This window comes from Nycticebus coucang, chromosome 23 (assembly GCF_027406575.1).
Source record: "Nycticebus coucang isolate mNycCou1 chromosome 23, mNycCou1.pri, whole genome shotgun sequence".
In the NCBI taxonomy this organism is placed as follows: Eukaryota; Metazoa; Chordata; class Mammalia; order Primates; family Lorisidae; genus Nycticebus; species Nycticebus coucang.
This window is the reverse complement of record NC_069802.1, coordinates 13,867,021-13,882,340: the sequence shown is the minus strand read 5'-3', so window position 1 is coordinate 13,882,340 and position 15,320 is coordinate 13,867,021. Positions and strand designations below refer to the sequence as shown.

The 15,320-nt window shown below is 41.0% G+C and overlaps 1 protein-coding gene across 1 annotated transcript in view; it reads right to left on the bottom strand.

The window, feature by feature from the left end:
* Positions 1–393: 393 nt before the first annotated feature.
* Positions 394–15,320, bottom strand: part of SMIM14 (small integral membrane protein 14) — an 83,875-nt gene continuing 68,948 nt past the window's right edge. Inside the window, exons 4-5 of the mRNA XM_053578172.1 lie at positions 7,848–7,990; positions 394–3,503 (exon numbers count right to left, since the gene is read on the bottom strand). Coding sequence (XP_053434147.1) covers positions 3,471–3,503; positions 7,848–7,990 — 176 coding nt within the window. The 3' untranslated portion in view covers positions 394–3,470. The remainder of the gene's footprint in view (positions 3,504–7,847; positions 7,991–15,320) is intronic.

Below are 15,320 nucleotides of genomic sequence, written 5' to 3'. Positions count from 1 at the left end.
TCCAGGTCACAGAACAAAAGCAGATTTTCACTTTTGTGTGTTTTCAATACATTTACACATCTATCTCCTTTTGAATAAGACGTGTGTGTTCAAATAATTACCCCTTTTGGCTATTCCTTCAAATCAAATGTCTATTTGACCTTGTATTCTAGGAAGAAAAAAAAAAAAAAGAAATGTAATTGCAATTGAGTTTCCTAGAGATTCTTAGAATCTCTATTTCTGAACACTGCCCCATGCTGCTATTACATATTTTTCTAACTTTAGTTTTCTCTTAGGAATGTCTTTAGTTAGGGGAATGGAATCTTACAAAGAAACATTTAATATAGGATGTTAATATCTACTAAGTAAAAGATGCTTGCTTCTCTTACCACAAAAGCCAAACATAAAACGAAGTGTTACTAATGTTTTCTATTTATTCATTAATAAAAAGTGCATAGTACAAGCCCTTTACCCCAATCCAAGTACTCAGTAAATGATTAACAATAAACCCTGGATGGCACAGACATGATTTGGCATGATTTAAAAAAACAGCAGTTATCACTTAGTAGATCACATGACCACTTTTAGTTTTAACAAAGTCATCATCAGACATGGCAACAAATACATGATTTTTCATTGTGAAATATTATTAAGACTAAACTTACTATTGCAACAACAAAAGTTTAACCCATTACAGGTAAACTCTCTTCATTTTCTCCTTCAGGTTGCTGTTTTGTGTCATAAACTGAGCTGGTCAAATTGAGCATGTGTTCGAGTGACAGACTTTCATTTAGAGTGATAGACTTCCAAGATACCTTTGAAAACTTAAGATATTAGTAATTCCAGAAACGCTATTACATCACATACCATAAAGACACTAAAAGTAACCACGGAATAGCTGTATTCAATAGTTAATTCAGAAAATCTCTGCAAGTTATAAAATATAACATACTGACTATAGGATAGTGCTTACACAGATAACATGATAAAATCTTTTACTAAACACTTCCAATGTTAATGCTTTCCAGGTGGAAAGCAAAATCAAAAAACAAACCCAAAATACCCCACCATTATTTTGCATAAAAGAACATTAAATGACTCTAAAACAAAATAAAGTCTTTATGGCATTTGTGAAATGTTTAAGAGCCAAAAGTGTTGAAAATGTAAGCTTTATTTTTCTTTTTTCCAGACTACTTTTTTAAAAATTGTAGCCACAGTTCAGGTGGATATTTATAAGCTAAGTAATGATTTAAGAGTGTACTCAATAAAAAAGGTCACACCTAGAAGCTTTAAGAATTAAATAGAAATTACTAGTTAGGTTAACAAGAATATGTGCAGTACACCGTCTCAGGTATGCAGAGAAATTTTACAAGCAAAAAAATCCAAGACTCAATCTTTTACCAAGAACATTTGTTACTAAATAAATGGCCCATATATGAAAACACTTACATATGTCAATTAAGTGTATGTGACAGAACTAGGAATAAGAATCCAGATTTTTAAGTGTCTAATACTAAACATTCTGTATCCATGTTCTGGCAACTTGTTCTACCAAAGCCATTCTCAATTATTTGCAGGCTATAGGTTCAGTGACTACATCAGTTATCTCTGCCAGGGATTGGCTTCCTAGCAGCTCAGAGAACAGATTGTTAGGATATGTGGGCAACCCTTCAAAGTTCAAGAGGCGAGGGCAGAGAAAGAAATGCTATAGGGAGTCAGCTCCATTTTATGGTGTTCTGGTGCTTTCTGCTTTAGATACTTTACCAACTACAGAGCTAGAAAGACTTCTAGTAGGCCACAGCAAAAAAAAAACCAAAACCTTTACTCTATGATATTTGTTTATGCAGGGTATAACTTACCTGTGTTATATTACCCTTCTATTAGCACAAGTAATTAACAGTTGTTTATGTTATTCAAGAAGTTGAGCACAAAGCTAAGGAGAAATTCAAGCAGTCAATATTGGTATATATAATGAAATGATGCCTTAACAATGTTTGTGGCCTAGAATGTAGTCATAAAGGGAAATTATAGCCTATGAGTGTCACACAATTGTATCAGAGACTATTAAGCAGTACAATGATACAAAGAAGTTTATTTAATTCATACAAGTAATTTAACAGATCTATACAGTAAAAAGCTAGCCTGACCTAAGAGAAAAAAGATCCTTACATCGCTAGCAAAATATCTTCTACTTCCCCAAAATCATCTGCAATCACTTGCTAGGAAGAAAATTCCATAACCATGCAGGTCACACAGATTTTTAAATGCTATTTATATTGACTTTTTTCCAAAATGAGCAAAACAATGCAACCTTTTACTATTTTATACATTTGAAAATTTCACTTATATTAAAGTTCCTTCCCACCCCAATCCATCCCATTACCAAACAGGAATGAGATAAGGGGTGAGAAAAAGATCCTTGATTGCTTCTCATTTTCCTTATTTTTCCTTGGAATAAACCAAGAATTTATTAAAGATTTCTATAAGTCAAAAGCATAACAAAAGCCTCAAATTTTTTCTTCAAATAAAAAAAATGAAGTAAATAGGCATTCAAATGTCAGTAACCTAACAGGCCCTGATACACCTTTAAGACAGGGAAGTGTTAGAACAGAAAAGAAGCTTCCCAAGAGGCACTCATTTTAAAAATAAATTATAGCTTAAATAATTACTATACAGATTACAATGGGCAAAGGCAGGAAGAATTAATTTTTCCTCCTCTGATAAACCTTGCAAGGCTAGTGCACAGTGGCTTACAAATGTCAGATAATGGACTGTAAATCATCTACCATATTGATCAATCATGTTTATTCAAATTTTCATTACATTAGACATTTTTAATAGGAGTAGAAAAGTTAGTAAACAACCATTTCATTTTTTTCTCTCCTCGTATTCTAGCCACCTGCGCCAGTTGTAATAGATGATACAGATTTCAGCTGAAATTTGTAAAATATTCTAAGAGCTGCCACAGTCCTAAGAACTAGAGAAAACTGCCATCCACAAATAAAACTACCAAAGTAAATGTAAATACAGTGTGGTTCTAATTTTTTTTCATACAATCTTAGACAACCCTAAATAACTTTATAAATACCTTATTTTAAAAAGCAATTTAAAAACCTACCAAAACTATTTAAAATATTTAAATGCAGAGCTCTCAAATGTCCTTCAATCAGGCCAGAAATCATTAAAAAAATTATGATCACAGTTACAAACAGAATGAGTGGAATGTTTAAGTTTAGGACAACCAAAAAAGCCCCATGTAACTTTTTTTAATATAATCATTTACTCAAATATACTGTAAATAGGAATGGTTATAACACAGGAAGCAAAAATAAGCTTGCAAATGAAATTTCTAGAAGCTCATGAAAACAATACCATCCCATATTGCAGATGCAAAAGGAAAAACAGTTCTAATGGGGGTAAGAGTACTCTGGTCATCTTCATTTGTTTGGTCTTGCAAGGTGTTAACTATTTTCACTTCCAATATCATAAAGTTAGTCCACAGGAGGAGCTGGTGGGTCTTGCCCCTGGTATAGGAAAGAAATAAATTATTTAGTGGACTTGTTAAATCTAACCAATCTAACACATATAGAAAGAACTGAGCAGGAATGCCCTCTACCATCTCCTCCCAAACTATACATTTATTTGGACTTTGTTTTTTTTTTTTTTTTTTGTAGAGACAGAGTCTCACTTTATGGCCCTCAGTAGAGTGCCGTGGCCTCACACAGCTCACAGCAACCTCCAACTCCTGGGCTTAAGCGATTCTCTTGCCTCAGCCTCCCGAGTAGCTGGGACTACAGGCGCCCGCCACAATACCCAGCTGTTTTTTGGTTGTAGTTGTCATTGTTTGGCAGGCCCCAGCTGGGTTCAAACCCGCCAGCCGCTGTGTACGTGGCTGGCGCTCTAGCTGCTGAGCTATAGGCACTTCTTGTATCTTTGGCCTTCTTATATCTTTTCCTTTTTTTTTTTGAGACAGAGTCTCAAGCTGTTGCCCTGGGAAGAATGCCGTGGTGTCATAGCTCACAGCAACCTCCAACTCAGGCTCAAGAGATCCTCTTGCCTCAGTTTTTCTATTTTTAGAGATGGGGGTCTCGCTTTTGCTCAGGCTGGTCTCCAACTCCTGAGCTCAAGCAATCCACCTGCCTTGGCCTCCCAGAGAGCTAGGTAAGAGCCACTGAGCCTGGCCTCTTATATCTCTTCTACACAAGGGAATACTAGATTAACACATGATCTTCATTGGTCTCATTCTTTTCTGTAGGATAAAAGAAAGGGAATTTGTGTATCGGTGGCATGACTCTCCCTGCCAGTTCCAGCTTTTTTTCTTTTTCTTCTTTTTTTTTTTTAGAGACTAGACTCTCACTTTGTCACCCTCAGTAGAATGCCGTGGCATCACAGCTCACAGCAGCCTCCAGCTCTTGGGCTTAGGCAATTCTCTTGCCTCAGCCTCCCGAGTAGCTGGGATTACAGGCGCCCGCCACAACACCTGGCTATTTTTTGTTGCAGTTTGGCCGGGGCTGGGTTTGAACCCACCACCTTTGGTGTATGGGACTGGCGCCCTACTCACTGAGCCACAGGTGCTGCCTGGCTGAGCTTTAGAGATCTTCAAACCGATAAAGGTATTTTCATCCCTGGTGCTGCATTGATTGAGCAAAGTAGTTGACATTCAAAGTGAAGCTAGTGATTTTTTGTTTCTTACTAAAGAATGACCATCCTCCCCTGACCCTAAGGGGAGCTCACTTTGGAACGAAGCTTAGAGTATGAGGAAATGAAGTCCATGGTAACACTGTTCACCTGTGTTTTTTTTTTCTTTTGATTAAGAGTCTTACTTGGTCACCCTGGGATTGAGTGCTATGATGTCATAACTCACAGCAACCTCAAACTCTTAGGTTCAAGACATCCTCTTGCCTCAGCCCTGTCTCCCTACCAATAGCTGGGACTATAGGCGCTTGCCACAATGCCCACCTAATTTTTCTATTTTTAGTAGAGATGGGGTTTTGCTTTGCTCAGGCTGGTCTCAAATTCCTGAGCTCAGGCAATCCACCTGCTTTGGCCTCCCAGAGTGCTGGGATTACAGGCATGAGCCATAGTGTGTTCACCTTTGGATGACCCTACCTTTGGATCTTTTTGATGTGTAAACCAATAAAGCTACTTGTTTTTTTTTTGTTTTGTTTTGTTTTTTTTTGTAGAGATAGAGTTTCACTTTATGGCCCTCGGTAGAGTGCTGTGGCGTCACACAGCTCACAGCAACCTTCAACTCCTAGGCTTAGGCAATTCTCCTGCCTCAGCCTCCCGAGTAGCTGGGACTACAGGCGCCTGCCACAACGCCCGGCTATTTTTTTGTTGCAGTTTGGCTGGGGCCTGGTTTGAACCCGCCACCCTCGGCATATGGGGCCGGCGCCCTGCTCACTGAGCCACAGGCGCCGCCCTAAAGCTACTTGTTTTAAACCAGTTTGAATTGGCTTTTGTCACTTGCAATAGAGAGCATCTAAATTATAAAGGAAGGATCATAATGTTTAGGAATCTTCAGGAATGAAGACATGACATAAGGAGAACCCAGCTGAGGGTAATCAATATATCTACCTGGAATTAGAATCAGTATGTTTTCTTGCTTAGTCCTAGGGCAATGGAACTACTGTTCCTAAAACTGTTGGCCTCAAATAAATTTAGGTTCGAGGGAGTATAAACTTTCTGTCACATTTAATGGCTTCTGGTTGTGTTTGGGGGTTGGTTGGTGTTGAGACACAATCTCACTTTGTTGATGCCTGAGTTAGATTACAGTGACATGTCATCATGCCTCACTGCAACCTCAAACTGCTGGCTTTAAGATGGCCTCCCATCTCAGCCTCCCAAAGTGCTAGGATTACACAGGCATAAGCCAGCATGCCCAGCCTTACTATTATATTTTTAGAGAAGAGGATTTTATCTCACCCAGGCTGGAGCTCAGAGGTATGATCATAGCTCACGGTAACCTCCAACTCCTGGGCTCAAGCAATCCTCCTGCCTCGGCCTCTCAAGTAGCTAGGATCACAGGCTTGTGACACCATGCCTAGCTAAATCAGGTAATTAAATAGCTGAATCAGGTTATTAAAAGTTGAATTTCCTTAGGTTATTAAGCAAGTTGCTCTTTGATATGAAAGTAATAAAGTCATACATAGAAAGTAAGAAAAAAGACTAAGGAGCAAACAGTCAAGATAGTATAAGACCAGGCATGGTGGCTCACACTTATAATCATAGCACTCTGGGAGGCGGAGGCAGATGGACTGCCTGAGCTCAAGGGTTCGAGACCAGCCTGAGCAAAAGCGAGACCCAATATAGCTGGGCGTTGGGGTGGGTGCCTGTAGCTCAGCTACTCAGGAGGCTGAGGCAAGAGAAATCACTTGAGCCCAAGAGTTTGAGGTTGCTCTGAGCTATGATGCCACGGCATTCTACCGAGGGCGACAAAATAAGACTGTCTAAAAAAAAAAAGTGGCTTGGCGCCTGTGGCTCAAGTGGCTAAGGAGCCAGCCACATACACGGGAGCTGGTGGGTTCGAATCCAGCCCTGGTCCGCCAAACAACAAGGATGGCTGCAACCAAAAAAAAAAAACAAACAAACAAACAAAAACCAAATAGCTGGGTGTTGTGGTGGGCACCTATAGTACCAGCTACTTGGAAGGTGGAGGCAGGAGAATCTCTTAAGTCCAGGAGTTGGAGGTTGCTGTGAGCTGTGATGCTACAGCACTCTACCCAGGGTGACAGCTTGAGGCTCTCAAAAATAAAAAAGTATACAAGCTGTTCTATGTATAACCTCCTCTGAAAAAACCAAAGCACTGACTAATTAACAGTGCACATTTGCTTTCACCTATTTAAGAAATTGGTCTATCTGAACTTATTTCTAATAAGACAACATTGGAGGGGGGGAAGCAATTATTTTAAGAATTCCATATGGTAAAGACTGGAGAAGAGAATTAGTGGGTTACTTTGGTGTTCAACAAGGGAATCCATCATGGACATTTTCCTTCTTCTTTTGATGCTGTATCATCTTACAGAAGTTTTTATTTTATTTGACAAAATTGTATGCAAGTTTATCATGTGCATGTTGTTTTGAAATATGTGTACACTATAGAATAGCTAAATCAAGCTAATTAACATATGCATGGAGACATTTCAAAAAAGGCTGTATTCAAATTAAATGAAAAAAAAAATAAACACTGGTTCTGAAAAGGATTAAAAGTAATCCTTTGGCCAGGTACAGTGGATCACACCTGTAATCTTAGCACTCTGGGAGATCGAGGCATGTGGCATGCTTGAGCTCAGGAGTGGGAGACCAGTCTGAGCAAGAGTGAGACCCCATCTCTACTAAAAATGGAAAACACTAGCCAGACATTGTGGTGGGCACCTGTAGTCGCAGCTGCCTGGGAGGCTGACAGAGGAGAATGGCTTGAGCTCAGGAGTTTGAGGGTATAGTGAGCTATGATGCCATGGGACTCTACCCAGGGGGACTGAGTGAGACTCTGTCTCAAAAACAAAAAAGTGTATGGGGTTCAATCAACTGTGAGGTGCATAAGACTGGGCAGTAAAGGACTGGCATTACAACGATTTTGCTATGGATTATGAAACATATCACTTTTGATATTTCTCATGTGAGTAAAGAATGAAATTCATTTAAAAACTATTTTTTGGCTACTGGTATGTTCTTCCTTCTACATTTAACTCCACCAGATTAAGTCATTTGGGGTCTCAAGATTTACTAGAACTACAGAGGAAGAACTTACTCTATGAGTTAACATTCCTTTTGCCAATTTTGATATTTCAGTCAAAACAAAATCCTCTCCCTCCCTAGGCCAAATACATGCCCCTACCCAAAAAGGATTTACTATCAACAAAACTTACATTGTTAGCACTGGTTGGCTTTCCAGATAGGTTGGATCCTCTTAGATTAGGAGGTCTCAGTAAGAATAAGATCACTGCAATAACCATCCAGGCCATCAAGATCATAGTAACACTGATGCCATTATCACCAGAGGGTCCTGGCACTAAAGACAAACAAAAAATATATTTACAACAAAACTGCAACATGGTTATAATACTGTTATGCATAAAAACAAATTCTAATTTATTTAAATTTCTCCTTCAGAAATATAAGAATAAATTAGAGAAGTACAATGTGAAGTAGTACATCCTCAATTTCCCTTTCCTTCAGTGAGAAAATCTAAATGGTAAATGATGTTAAATAATCATAAACTAAACTTTAATAAATGAAGATTGTTAATAGTTAATAACTCTTAACACTTTGGGGTAACAGAATCAGAATCCTTTAAGCATCTAATAAAAATTAAGAATGCTTTCAACTATAAGAATCCATATATAACGCATTAGATAATTTTGCATATAATTCTGGAAGGTTCAAGGACCCATAAGACCACCAATCCATAGATCTGCTGAGATCTACAGAATACAGGTTAAGACTACCTGATACATAGTAAAACACTCTCCTTTAGGGAGGAAAAATAATCTACATGTTAATTATCGAGGCAGCACCAAAAAATAGGGCTTAACGAAAAGGAACATCTGGGCTGCATAATGTACAAATTAAAAGACCCCTTTAATTCTATTTTCAACCAAAGATTAATTTGGCCCTCTTTTTTACAAAAAAAAAAAGTTGAATTGAGATCTCGATACTTCTACTTTTTTTTTTTTTTGTAGAGACAGAGTCTCACTGTACCGCCCTCGGGTAGAGTGCCGTGGCGTCACACAGCTAACAGCAACCTCTAACTCTTGGGCTTACGCGATTCTCTTGCTTCAGCTTCCTGAGCAGCTGGGACTACAGGCGCCCGCCACAACGCCCGGCTATTTTTTTGTTACAGTTTGGCAGGGGCTGGGTTTGAACCCGCCACCCTCGGCATATGGGGCCAGCACCTTACTCACTGAGCCACAGGCGCCGCCCGATACTTCTACTTTTTAAAAAATATTTATTTATTGGGCGGCACCTGTGGCTCAAGGAGTAGGGTGCCGGTCCCATATGCCAGATGTGGTGGGTTCAAACCCAACCCCGGCCAAAAACCAAAAAAAAAAAATTAAAAAAATAAAAATATTTATTTATTTATTTGGAGACAGACACTCACTTTCTTGTCCCCAGGAGAGTGCTGTGGCATCATTGCTCACAGCAACCTCAAACTCCTGGGCTCAAGCAATCCTCTTGCCTCAGCCTCCCAAGTAGCTGGGACTATAGGTGCCTGTCATAACACCTGTAGAAGAAGGGGTCTCACTCTTGCTCAGGCTGGTCTTGTACTTGTGAGCTCTAGCAATCTACCTGCCTCGGCCTCCCAGAGTGCTGGGGTTACAGGCATGCACCACCACGCTTGGCCTATTTATTTTTTTGAGACAGAGTCTCACTTTGTCCCCCTGGGTGGAACGGATGGCATCATAGTTCACAGCAACCTCAAACTCTTAGGTTCAAATGATCCTCTTGCCTCAGCCTCTCCCGTAACTGGGACTATATGTAGTTGACACACTGCAAGTCTATTTTTAAAGACAGGGTCTCAGCTCTGGCTCAGGCTAGTTTCAAACTCCTGAGTTCAAGCAATCCACTCGCCTCAGCCTCCTAGAGTGCTAGGACTATAGGCGTCAGCCACCGTGCCTGGCCTTAAGATTTAGATATTTTAAAAGTCTGTGCATTAGGCTCGGCGCCTGTAGCTCAAGCGGCTAAGGTGCCAGCCACATACACCAGAGCTGGCGGGTTCAAATCCAGCCTGGGCCTGCCAAACAACAACGGCAAATACAACCAAAAAATAGCCGGGCATTGTGGTGGGTGCTGGTAGTCCCAGCTACTTGGGAGGCTGAGGCAAGAGAATCGCTTAAACCCAGGAGTTGGAGGTTGATGTGAACTGTGATGCCTTAGCACTCTACCCAGGGTGACGGCTTGAGGCTCTGTCTCAAAAAAAAATTATAATAAAATAAGATAAAAGTCTGACTTATCAAGAGAAAAAGACAGCTCTCTCTGTGTGTGTGTGTGTGCGCACGTGTGTATGTAAGGTATTTTGGTCTTTCCTGGCTTCTGAGGTACCCAAGTGTTATTTATTTATTTTTGAGACGGAGTCTCACTATGTCACCCCCCAGTAGAGTGATGTGGCATCACAGTTAATAGCAACCTCCAACTCTTGGGCTTAAGTGATTCTCCTGTCTCAGCCTCCCAAGTAACTCAATTACCGATACCCACCACAACGCCCGGCTATTTTTGATTGCAGTTGTCATTGTGGTTTAGGAGGCCCAGGCAGGGCTTGAACCTGCCAGTCTCGATGTATGTGGCCAGCACCCTACTCACTAAGCTACGCACACCAAGCTTCTAAGACTTAATTTAATTTGAAGTACATGTGCTTGGCCTATGGCATAAGCTTAACAAATTCTGAAAATTGAAATGTACCATTTTTTTTTTTACTAAAATGTATTAGAAAATTCAATTTTCAGAAATAAAAATAATAGATCAGATTTCTAGAGAAAAACATGGTTGCTTTGGGTGGTTACTAAAACAGCTTGCCAAGACTATAACTATTGGCCTGTAATCCTAGTACTCGGGAGGCTGAGGACTGAGCTCAGGAGTTGGGAGACCAGCCTGAGCAAGAATGAGACTGTCTCTACAAAAATAGAAAAAAAAAACAAAACAGCCAGGCATGTGGCATATCCCTGTCACAGAAAGAAGTAAAAGAAATCTAGACAAGATGTTGATGAAATTAAGCTGTGATACATTCCACTGGGGTCCAATGTCAGTTCAAAGAAAGGGAATTGGAAGCATTGCTGTGGCCAAAGGGCTGGTGACCAAAGGAGATAAAGTCAAGAGCTGAGCTGGCTAAAGAGCAGACTGGACAGGAATGTAGCCTCCATTCCAACCCCAGTCACACTTCCCTAGGGACAGCTAACACAGCACCAAGATCACCAGAAGTGCATTATATATCATACTGCATTAGCATTCTATTTTCTCTATAGCCACAGAGCTATTCCTTTCCTTGGGCCTCTGTTATACTAAACTTGCCCACCTTCATAACTAAAAGCTTCGAATCTCATTGATCTTGCACAGATCTATTCATTCTTTTTTCTCCTATGTATGAAGGATGGAAAGGAGTAATCCACTGGAGTAATCTCATAATCACTTTTACATTATCAACTTTCTTCCATTTAAAAAAAAAAACAACAAAAACACCTTCCTTTCCTCAATCCCTTTCCCTGTCTATCAATCACCCTGTCTTCCTCATCAAACTGAACACTGTCAAAGTTATCTGCATTTGCTATCTGCGTTTAATTACCTTCCATTCATCCCCCAGGTTGGTTTCCACCTCCGTCATCACTCAAACAGCTGCTGAAAATGTCACCTTATGACATCTACATTCTGTTAAAAGCTAATTTTAGTCTTCATTTCCCACCACATCCCAATCTTCTGAACTTCAGACCCACATGTCTATCTACCTACATCAATAATTCTCTATTTTTTTCTTCACATCAATAATTTTTTTTTTAAGATAGAATCTCATGTTGTCACCTTCAGTAGAGCGCTATGGCATCATAGCTCACAGCATCCTCAAACTCTTGGGCTCAAGCAATTCTCTTGTCTCAGCCTCCTGAATGACTACAGCGGCCTGCCACAATGCTCTGTTGTTTTTAGAGATGGGGGTCTCACTCTTGCTCAGGCTGGTTTACAGGCGTGAGCCCCATGCCCGGGTCACATCAATAGTTTTTTTTTGAGAAAGTCTCACTTTGTCGCCCTTAGTAGAGTGCCACGGTATCATAGCTCACAGCAACCTCACTCTTGGGCTTAAGGGATTCTCTTGCCTCAGCTTCCCAAGTAGCTAGGACTACAGGTGCCCACCACAACACCCGGCTACTTTTAGAGACAGGGTCTTGCTCTGGCTCAGGCTGGTCTCGAACCTGTGATCTCAGGCGATCCATCTCCCTCAGCCTCCCAGAGTGCTAGGATTACAGGTGTGAGCCACTGAGCCTGGCCTCGAGTGGTTACTTTGAACCAGACATTGCCTTTCTTGATCCTTTTAATAATCTTACTGTATGGTAGATACTATCATGTCCTCATTTCATAGATGAGAAAACTGGGAGGAGGGGGATTTCCCAATGTCATATGGCTGGTAAATGGCAAAACTGAGGTTTATATCCAGGTAGTCTCATTGCAGAGCCTTTCAAACTCTTTGCTGTGTCATAATCTCTGACAGTATCATAGTAAGATACATTCCTGAAAATTGTTAGTACTGTGGGCAGAAAATACAAATTCAACAACAAAATAACCAGGCGTTGTGGCGGGCACCTGTTGTCCCAGCTATTGGGAGGCTTAAGCCCAAGAGTTGAAGGTTGCTGTGAGCTGTGATGCCAGGGCACTCTACCAAGGGCAACAAAGTGAGGCTGCAGTAAGCTAGGCTGACACCACAGCACTATAGCCTGGCCAACAGAGTGAGACTATATCTCAATTAAAAAAAAAAAAAAAAGATTCTGAAGCTTCAGAGAGTTAAAACTTAAGATTTCTACCTTACTAATTCATATCTCCAAACAAAGCATCTCTGCAAAAAAATGCCCACTCCATTTTAAGACTCTCATAGTTGGGCGGCGCCTGTGGCTCAGTCGGTAGGGCGCCGGCCCCATATACCGAGGGTGATGAGTTCAAACCCGGCCCCGGCCAAACTGCAACCAAAAAATAGCCGGGCGTTGTGGCGGGCGCCTGTAGTCCCAGCTACTCGGGAGGCTGAGGCAAGAGAATCGCTTAAGCCCAGGAGTTGGAGGTTACTGTGAGCTGTGTGAGGCCACGGCACTCTACCGAGGGCCATGAAGTGAGACCCTGTCTCTACAAAAAAAAAAAAAAAAGACTCTCATAGTGATAATATGACTCTTAATTCTCTATCATTATCTCCTATCTTGATTCCTATTGCAGCATTTCTTTATTGTATTTTGCTACCAGAAGACTGGGCTTAAAACACTGCTTTTAACACATCTCTACTGATCAACCTAGTGACTCCCTCTCCACTGCCCTCTGCTTCCTCCCTGAACTCTTTAGCCTGGCGTCTCACGATACGATTTGGCCTTCCTCATCCAATTTTTACCTCTTACCACTTCTCATGAAATGTATCCCCTGTTCCAGCTACCCCCATACCAATCCCTAGCCTGGCTGTGCATCAGAACAGCCTGTAAGAATATCAATGGCACGAATGCTAAGGCCTCACCTCAGACCATCTGATTCAGGGAGGGGCTTAGAGGTGGGATCAAAAACCAACAATATTTTTTAAAAGCTTTCCAAGTGAGGCTCGGCACCTGTAGCACAGTGGTTATAGCACCAGCCACATACACAAAGGCTGGCAGGTTAAAGCTAACAAGAGGCCAGCTAAACAACAATGACAACTGCAACAAAAAATAGCCAGGCATTGTGGTGGGCACCTGTAGTCCCAGCTACTCGGGAGGCTGAGGGAAGAGAATTGCTTAAGCCCAAGAGTTTGAGGTTGCTGTGAGCTATGATGCCATGGCGCTCTACTGAGGGTGATATAGTGAGACTCTGTCTCAAAAAATAAAAATAAAATAAAGCTTTCCAAGTCAATCTGATGAAATAGTTCATTGCTAGTTCAGCTGACAACATTTGCCAACTATGCAAATTTATTCCCTCTGGGTTCCTCATTATTTCCCCATGTAGCATGCTCTTACAGACTCATTATTTCCTCATCTAGTATATTCTCCATTTACTCATCTACACACTACATGCCTCTCTGGCCTATAAAAATCTCTATTCCCTCCACCTTCTCTGGAATAACGTAGCATTTCTAGTGTGAGGGAACAGTTTCTTCTCTCTCTCAATTATGTCACAAACTTTTAAAGAACTGAGACTCTCATAGCTGTTTAGTTCTATTACTTCTTAGCTATATCATCTCTGTGTCTCAGCTGGGCATGGTGACAGGCGTCTGTAGTCCCAGCTACTTGGAAGGCCGAAGCAGGAGGATCACATGAGCACAGGAGTTAGAGGCTACAGACAATGATGATCACACCATTGCACTCCAGCCTGGGCAACAGAGTGAGACTCTGTCTGGGAAAAAAAAAAATTTTCTAGGTCTCATTTTTTTTTTCACTTGTGAAAGGAAAACATTACCATCATCTCATAGAGCAGTTATGAGTATCAAAATGGTCAACACATGAAAAGCAGTTATCATAGTGCTGAGTACACAGCAGGTATTCAATAAAACATTATCCATCACCAGTATTAGGTGTGAATAAGGAGGCTGGGTGAGATGGTGAAGTGGGAATAGAAAAGGCACAAACACAACTCATAATAGGATGGAAGGAAGCCTAACACTTGGCAACTAAGTGGACTAGTGACAAAAGAAGAAAGAAAAATGATGTTAAGATTTCTGAAGGAAGGCCGGGAGTGGTGGTTCACTCCTGTAATCCCAGCAATTTGGGAGGCCAAGGTGGGCGGATCACCTAAGCGCACAGGTTTGAGACCAGCCTGAGTTACAGTGAGACACCCATCTCTAAAGAGAGCTGGGCATTGTGGCTGGCGCCTTTAGTCCCAGCTACTCGGGAGGCTAAGGCAAGAGAATCGCTTCAGCCCAACAGTTAGAGGTTGCTGTGAACTATGATGCCAGGGCACTCCACCAGGAATAAATGACAAAGACAGACTTCGTCTCAAAAAAAAAAAAAAAAAAAAAAAAATTTTTTTTTCTGAAGAATAGAATTTCTCTACTTAAAAGGCTAAAGAGACACAAGTTTTCCTGACTTCCAAGGTTTGATAAGATCATTTAAAAAACATATAAAACCAGCACATTGTACCCCACGATTGCATTACTGAACACAGCTATGATTTAATAAAACAAACAAACAAACAAACAAAAAAACTCAAGGCCCATCTCAGAATAAAGGATAACAACTGAACCAATTAAAGTAGAAACTCTTGACCACAGTCAATGTTCTTCTGCTGATGGTGGTCCCACAAAATTAAGATTGGCTATAGAATGGACACAGTATATGATATTGTTTGGATGTTTGGCCCCTCCAGCTATCATGTTGAAATCTGATCCCCAGTGTTGGAGGTGGCACCTGGTGGGAGGTGTTTGGGTCCACAGGGACAGATCCCTCATGAATGGCTTGGTGCCTTCCCCTCATAATGAGTGAGTTCTCATTTTATTAGTTCCCTTATGACCTGGGTGTTTAAAAGAGCCTGGCACCACTCCTCCTTTCTCTCACCTCTTCTGTTACCATGTGACATGCCTGCTCCTCCTTCACCTTCCACCTTGACTAGAAGCTTTCTGACGCCCTCACAAGAAGCAGAAGCTTGTGCCATGCTTGTACAGTCTGCAGAACTGGGAGCAAATAAGTATTTTTCTTTATAAA